Source organism: Leuciscus leuciscus (genome assembly GCF_965113295.1).
Source record: "Leuciscus leuciscus genome assembly, chromosome: 3".
Classification (NCBI taxonomy): domain Eukaryota; kingdom Metazoa; phylum Chordata; class Actinopteri; order Cypriniformes; family Leuciscidae; genus Leuciscus; species Leuciscus leuciscus.
This window is the reverse complement of record NC_138727.1, coordinates 35,263,666-35,271,555: the sequence shown is the minus strand read 5'-3', so window position 1 is coordinate 35,271,555 and position 7,890 is coordinate 35,263,666. Positions and strand designations below refer to the sequence as shown.

General features: G+C 38.0%; 1 protein-coding gene across 1 annotated transcript; it reads right to left on the bottom strand.

The window, feature by feature from the left end:
* LOC309494155 (RING finger protein 122) lies at positions 1-6,796 on the bottom strand. The gene is made up of 6 exons (XM_082163395.1): positions 5,729-6,796; positions 4,005-4,155; positions 3,348-3,390; positions 2,550-2,591; positions 1,579-1,661; positions 1-732 (listed from the first exon to the last, which is right to left on the bottom strand). The coding sequence occupies exons 1-6, from the start codon at positions 5,751-5,753 to the stop codon at positions 609-611; spliced, it is 468 nt and encodes a 155-aa protein (XP_082019521.1). The 5' UTR covers positions 5,754-6,796; the 3' UTR covers positions 1-608.
* Between the last annotated feature and the right edge of the window lie 1,094 nt (positions 6,797-7,890).

The following is a 7,890-nucleotide window of genomic DNA, read 5'->3' as shown; positions in this document are numbered from 1 at the left end:
TTAACCACAAAAACATTTTATTCAAAAACAAACAATACAAAATGACAAGAAAAAGGAACGATTCAAGCAGTGAACACGATAAATGGAGAGAAGAACTGCTGGTTACTGATTATATATTGAATATTTCTGTAAGGACTACACAGGATCTTTATGAAGACCTGTAGTACCAGTCAAACAGACAGTGCACTACACCTACACCCTACTGTCACATATATACGCCCGTTCATCGGCACTAAAAGTTGAATTGCCAAAGTTTAATTGATTTCTTTTGTTTCCTAGTTAGATCCCCTGAGGCAAACTGAGATAGTTACCTCTCATTTTGATGCCTGTTACCCAGCATGCACGGTGTGTCTCTCGCTTTAGACCCTCGGCACATTACTAATTTAAAGAATATTGTGGCACGATATATAGGAGATTATTCTTATGTTTGGCTACTGAATCACTAGTGGAGGCTGAACGTTGTCGTCCTGGTTTCTCACGTTCTCCAGGTCCGCTGTGGCGGTGCATATAGATGGCTTTGAAGAGCCTTAGCAGGGTCACGTGATTTGTTCCAACGACCGCAGAACCGGAGGGTGTTGATATGGCCGTGGGCCGCACAGTTTCTGGGGTCACACCTCCTCTGGGTCTTGCAGCACCTCGGCTCCTCGTGGGGCGTCGGCGTTCTGGATGCGCATGATGGGCTTATTGCACATCGGGCAGACGCTGCGGATCTCTAACCATTTCAGCAGGCACCTGCAAGTTACAATGAAACATTTCTTTAAAAATACACTTGCAACCGCCAAACTAGGTTTTTGCATTTTTCTTGAAAATCGCCACCACAATGCTAGGCTGTTGCTTTGCAGTTGCTTGTAGTTTGTTTAGGTGTCAAAAGTGTGAGCAATAGTATGAGTGATACTTCAGTGTCTTTAGGACTGATGCATGTTAGAAGTGTTTATTCTTCAAACATTTAAATTGCATTGCATTATTTTTTTTTTATATATATATATATATGAGGCTGAATGGACTTGACAGCATAAAATAGACTATTTTATTTCATATATGCCACCATTCAAAAGTTTGGGTCTACATTTTTTTTTTTTTTTTTTTATTAGCCTTTTATGCTTTTATTTAATCAACAAATATAGTACAAAAAGTTATATTTTTAGTTTTCTATTATTCTGTGATGCAAAGCTGAATTTTCAGTATCATTAGTCCAGTCTTCAGTGTCACATGATCCTTCAGAAATAATTCTAATATGCTGATTTGCAGCTCAAGAAACTTATCTTATCAATGTTGAAAACAGTTTCATATTTTTGTGTAAACCATGTTTTTTTTCTTTTTTCTGGTTATATATCAGGCATCATCAATATTTTGTCAATTTTCCCATTAAAAAAAAGACTTGTGTTTATTAGAAGTACTCTAACATTGTGGTTTCAAACTGAAGCCACAAAACTTAAAAAAATGGACGTGCAAAGGCAGGTGATGTGTAAAACTGTGACTGATGAGTTTTCTGTGGAATTCTGCTGGCTCTGAGCAGTTCTTGGCACAAGTAAATGCGGCATCTCCCGTTAAGTAAACACTTGTTACAGTGGAACTCACTTCTTATGGAAGGTGTGTGAGCACGGGCACACGCCCAGCTCGTCTCTGGTCTTGAATTCCTCTAGACACACGGCACAGGGCTGCTGTGACACAAAACACAAAACTATTTTAGTGTCCCTTTCTTGTATTAATAAAGGCATAATTCAAACACTTTGGCTGTTTAGCAACATTCTGCATGAATGATGGCTGTAGCCTTTCCAACATTTCCCCTTTGTTTTGGTATCAGTCTCACTTTTTCCTACTGCATGTGATGTTGCAATGGGGCTGGAGTTCTATTCTAGTGAAAATAACGGCAGTGCTCCCATAATGCAGTTCACCAGGTGGTTGAGAAGACCAGAAAATCCCGCAGAGGTCTATTTGCATAATCAAGAACTTCCCCTTGAGGTTTTTACGTAACAAGTGAACACATCATAACCTTATTCAAGAAGAATTTTGAATGCACTAAATATATGGAAATTTGTAATGCAGAACTATCTTTGATTCTGACACTGATCATAAATAGCTGTTCTCAAGAAACGGTGACATACTAATTTAATCAACAGGATACTGAACTTAGTCTCATACTTTGTGAATACTACACATACACTTTATATGATATAGTTACAATAGTAATAACTATAAATTGTCCATAATTACGTAACTAACCCTAAGTGCATGCAGTTATTATTATTACTCAGTACAAACACCTTAAAATATATTTAACCCTGTTAATTGTGTATAATTATGTAATTCAAATCCATTACATTTTAGGCTACTCCTAATGATTAAAAAGTAGTTTTTATTAAAACTCTATAAGCAGAATTTATGATTGTCCCTGCATTTACTTACGCTGTCTGTAACGGTTTCCCTTTAAAAATAATGGTTTGATCTTTCTGACGTCATACAAATTTTAGAGCGCAGTTTCAAGTTTAAACAGTCACGCATGGTTTTAAAATGCAAATGTTCTTTTACAGAGAGCTCATGAAACTTACTCCCAGCAGGCTCAGCTTCTTTCCTGCGCCTTTCAACACCACCTTTAAGAGAAAATAAAGAAAAAAATGACACTGTGTTGTTTAATGTTAAATCCTTTTTTTTTTTTAAGTCTAGCCTATGGTTAAATCACTGGAAGCTGAAGTGCGAACACGCCCCTCGTCAGTCATTGGTCGAACAAACATAGCCACGCCCATAGCTCTCGCCATTGGTCGAGTCAGCATCGTTGCGTCGGATTACACAAATCTGACAGAACGCTGTGGCGAATTTCCATAACGACAATCGAAAAGACGTTTTCGAGAAAATTAACATACATGGTGTACCTACAGTTGTCTCTACATAGGGATGAAGTATTTTAAAAAGCAAAAAGTTACATATTTCATCTCTACCAGGAAAAAGCCACTGTAACAGACTAATGTAAGTAACTGAGAATTGAGAAGTGTCAGTGTGCTTTATGTATGGATTACTGTGTTTTCAATTGCAGTTTAGTCTGCTAGTGTTTCTCTTTACATGTTACATAGCACTTTCTATGAATACAGTACACTTTGGAGTCTTATTCCTTCTTTTTAAGTAAGTCACATGTTTTTATTGTGAGACCCATTTCATATTTTAGATAAAAAAAAAAAAACTTTTCAGGTGCTTTTGTAACATATTCATGGAAAAAAGCACATATGTGTCTTGCGTTGGGTCATGTTTGCATGCTAACTATTTATATAAGTAAAGTATATCATAAAGGTCATCTGTTAGATTGGATTTCATGAAGACTATATTTATATCTAACTGTATTGTTTTAGGCCCACCTCATTGTAGCTGTACTGCTCCCTTGTGCCCTGCTGTTTCAACCTGTAAACAAAAGGAGAGAAAAAAAAATGAAACAAACAACACTTCTGCACTTCCTGAGTTCAGCTGCAAAAACTGCTGTGGGTGGTGCAAAAGAGAGATGTTGTGATTGTGTGAATCTTTTTGCTGTAGCATTTCCTCTGTCAAACCCTCAAACGCATATAAATACTTCTACATGATATACTAAGTTATACTGTCATCTTAAATTCTGACAAAGTCTCGGATCCAAAATTTAATTTAAACTAATAATTCAATTAAAATGTATTATTTATGTATTTATTATGTATTAATTAAATCTACGTGTGTTCAAAAGTGACTTTCCCATAATGTTCCCATAACGTCCAACTAAAACGTGTCAGAAAAAAAACTTTCCATGAATGATGTATAGATAAAGTTTTGTGCTAACAAAGACTCTAACGTTTGTTCATAACTAAGTGAGAACTTTTTCAGAACGCTCTTGCCAGAATATATATCTATACATGCAAACTATAAGAAAGTTCCAGACATGTCTTTCTGTGTCTTTTACATGTCTTCACAGGAGCGGAACGCAACAAAGGACACGTCTGATTTGTGGTACAGCAGTTGTGCGGGTGTGGTGACTGTGTTTGGGCTCTTGCCTGAACAGATAGCAGCAGAAGATTACACTGAGCATGAAGATGAACATGCCAATGCCCAGTACGATGACGTACACGTTGAGCGGCAGACGGTAGATGTCTTCCTCTGACATATCACAGTCTGAATGCTGCAGCCCTAAACCACAGAGGCAGCCTACACACAAACACACACCCAAATCAGCAATTTACATCACACGCAAGCAGGAAGAACACAGTTCTTCAGTACGCCCACTTTCAAGGGAATTTTTGGAAATTAGCTATGCGTGCACAAAAAACAAATATGAACAACTGTGGGATTGACTCCAACAAACCACCATCTGGCCTTTCGTGAAGCCATATGTGGGTTATAAGAGTGTAACATTCACTGTTTTCTAACCAGTTCTTCTCCATTCATATTCCCCAGTCAGTCAATGTACTTTAAGAGTTAAAGATTAACGCAGAGTCTGCAAGAATCCCCCTTAGTCTGAGTCTGTGGAACCATTCATCTAAGGTGCTTATGTGGAGGGGCTTCCACAGAGATTATTGTAAGCTTGTGTCATTCTGATGGGGAAGGTACAATGAGATTTAATGAGTGCCACATGGCACCAGAACTTAAGTATTATCATTATTATTTATGCTTTGTCATATACAATGGCAAAATATTTCATTTCTCTACAGTAATACAACTGAATACATTTTTGTGGAATTCTTATTTTTATTATCATTCGTATGAATGATTATGACTGAATGATTATGATATGTTTTATTGTATATATGGAACTCAAAGAATGATACATTTTTTTGTAGATGCACAAAATATTCAGATTATGGTCCATAATCTTGTTAAAGCTTTATTCAGCTTTCCTGTACACATATATTCCATATATATTAAGCAGCACAACTATGATTTCAACAGTGATATTAAATTATTTTTATTATCAATGTTGAAATAATAGTTTATTGACCGGCAAATCATTAGAATTTGAATGATTTCTGAAGGATCATGTGACACTGAAGACTGGAGTAATGATGCTGAAAATTCAGCTTTGATCATAGGAATAAATTACATTCTAAAATATATTCAAATAGATAACAGTTTAAATGTAATAATATTTCCCATTATTACTGTTTTACTGTATTTTTGAACAAATAAATGCAACCTTGCATTTGAGCATAAGACTATTATGGTGAGCATAAGACTTCCTTCAAAAACATTTTTTAAAAATCGTACTGACCCCAAACTTATGAACATATATTTGGGGTCATAAGTTATATATGTGAGACCCAAAAATATTATTAATACATAAACATGGCAGCTGTATTATTTGCTTTATCTGGTTTTGGCAGTCGAGTTGACGCGTTTACATGGCCTACGTAATCAGAATATGAGCAATTTCCGATAATCATAATGCATTTCGTGTTTACTAACTTGGCATTGCTGTCGTTGCAACATTTGACTTGTTACAGGTCGAATCCATGTTTTCATCTAAAAATAAATCTCTAGACATATCAGTTTTCGGAAGAGCAAAAGGCTTGACAGCATGCGGGTTGTTAAAAGCTGTCTACGTACGCATAGCATGAATACTTCCACAATCTTTGACATGCTACCCTTGACCTTTCAGAACGGTTCCCTTTGACTTCTTCAAACTGGTTTCAACATCCTCATCGGCAACAACGCTTCAGTGACTAATGCTGGTGGAAGAAAACAAACTCGAGTTCAGCTTGGACTTTTCGCAAAGGCCACTCACCGTTACACCATTGGAATGGTTGCATGTAATCTGACTCCAAGCAGAGCTGCTGCAAACTCACTGCTTGTCTGGAACAGGCAATGCGGGGGCTGGAGGACGCAACCGAAAACCAGATTCCAGCTCGACTTGTTCCCGACAATTTGCCACTGTGCAACCAACGTTGTCTGAGAACCAGCTCTTAAAATGATAGGGTGTGCTGCCTTTGATTATAGTCAAATTATTCCCTCGTTCATCTCACTTTTATGATGCCAGCATCGAAGGACAAAAGATTTCAATCACTCTTTGCCTCTGCTGATGTGAATGTGCACTAGGAGCATATCGTGCCCTTGATGTTCTTCTTGTCTTTTGAGAGCGAGTCCGTGCGTGGCCGAATGGCACTTCGGATGTGATCTTCTTTGTGTTGTCGCACACAAAAGTTAACAAATTCCTTGATAAATCCCGCGTCTGGCGGTTTAGCGAGCACTAAACATCCATACGTGCAGAAGTGTAAGCAACATACGTTCTGATACAAGACTCCATCAAACGTTACAGTCTTTGTCTTCCCTCAAACCCTCTTGCAAAAGACTTTGGCATGCCTTTGGGTCTCTTGTCGATTATTCCAGCAGTTCCTCCTTGACGTCGCCTCTCGGTCTGCCTTGTTTTTTTAAGTATATTCCTTTTTATCGAAGAGAAGGCCCTTTAAAACAAGGAAGAGAGCAGTATTTTCAAGCGTTTGTGTGTGTGGGGGAGTATTTTTTCTCTCCACCTAAAACCATCTGCTCTCTCAATCCTTCCATCAAAAAAGTAGACCGAAATAACGAATCGTCCCTCGGCTCATTTAACGCATATCCCAGCCAAAACGCAAGCATCTGGGGGGTTAAAGATGTGTGCTAGTGAGGCTGACCAGTAATATTCTCCAGGAAGGCTCCTGCGTCTTTCCTGGCCGCACACATTCAGTTTGTAAACAGATCTGTGCTCATGTGATCCTGGTTTGCCTCGCAACTCTGTCCTCCAATCCCTCCCTCCCTTCCTGAGCGATTCCCCTCCTCCAATCCCTCACGCTCTCTCTGCGCGACTGCAGTCACAGGATGGCCTCCTCTTCTTCTAAAAGTGAGGGCTGCAACATTTTAGAGGAAGTAAGGCCACATGCACGCGCTGTGCTGCAGAAAACAAGCCGAAGGTGACAGACAAAACAAGTGAGAGAGGAAAAAAAAAAAATGGGGCAGACTGCATGAGTGAGCGCAATGACACGTATATGCAGCACATTAAATCAGATGCAGATCATGTTGCTGTCTGACCTACTAAAGCACTGGCATGATGAAAGCTTGTTGTGTTCAAGCACAGAATATAACTGTAGCTTTTTAATCAGAGAAAGGGTGGAAAAAGAAACAACAGACTCAGGCGACCAACCCCCAACTATATTCTGCTCTGGAGACAACAGCTGCTGCTTGCCTAACAACCATGTGCTCTCGGTGTCTCTGTTTGTCGCACTCAGCAATCTTGATGACTTATCTGTGTGGTGCACAGTTCAGTTTCATGCTAACTATGATTTGCTGGTTATCTAAAGGGCTGGGATGTACTACACCACTTTTAAAAGCTGAACTGATTTTAAAACACTATGCATTATCATGCCCTTGCCGACTTTGAAAATAGTTGATATCCTCCGAATGGATGGAATCAGACTTTGAAGTTTTTGACCTTCATACACCACACGGTTTTTTTTGTGTGAAATCTGTCATCTCAAATCTGCAACCTGGCTCTGACTCTCGGCAACTAACTTGTTATGAGTCATGATGACTGTGAATCTGGGCAAAAGTTGTGTCGTGTATTCTGGCCTTATCAAATCACGTTTACATTCCATAAACTGTCTTACAGGCGTTTCTTCCAGTGTTGTTATTGTTAACTGAAACTATTAAAAATAGTTTTCGGTCACTGAACTAAGGTAAAATATAAATATCAAATGAAAAACGTAGGCTTCACTTGAAAAAAAAAACGGAAATGACAATTAAAATTGATTCCTTGGCAAATAAATGGAATGTCACAACTGAAATACAAATAAAACTAAATAGAAATATTTATAAAAAAATAATAAAAAAAATGACAAAAACATAAAATTAACTATTAAAACGTAAGAATTAAAACAAAAAAATATAAAATAAAAGCTCAAGTATTTAAGATATGCA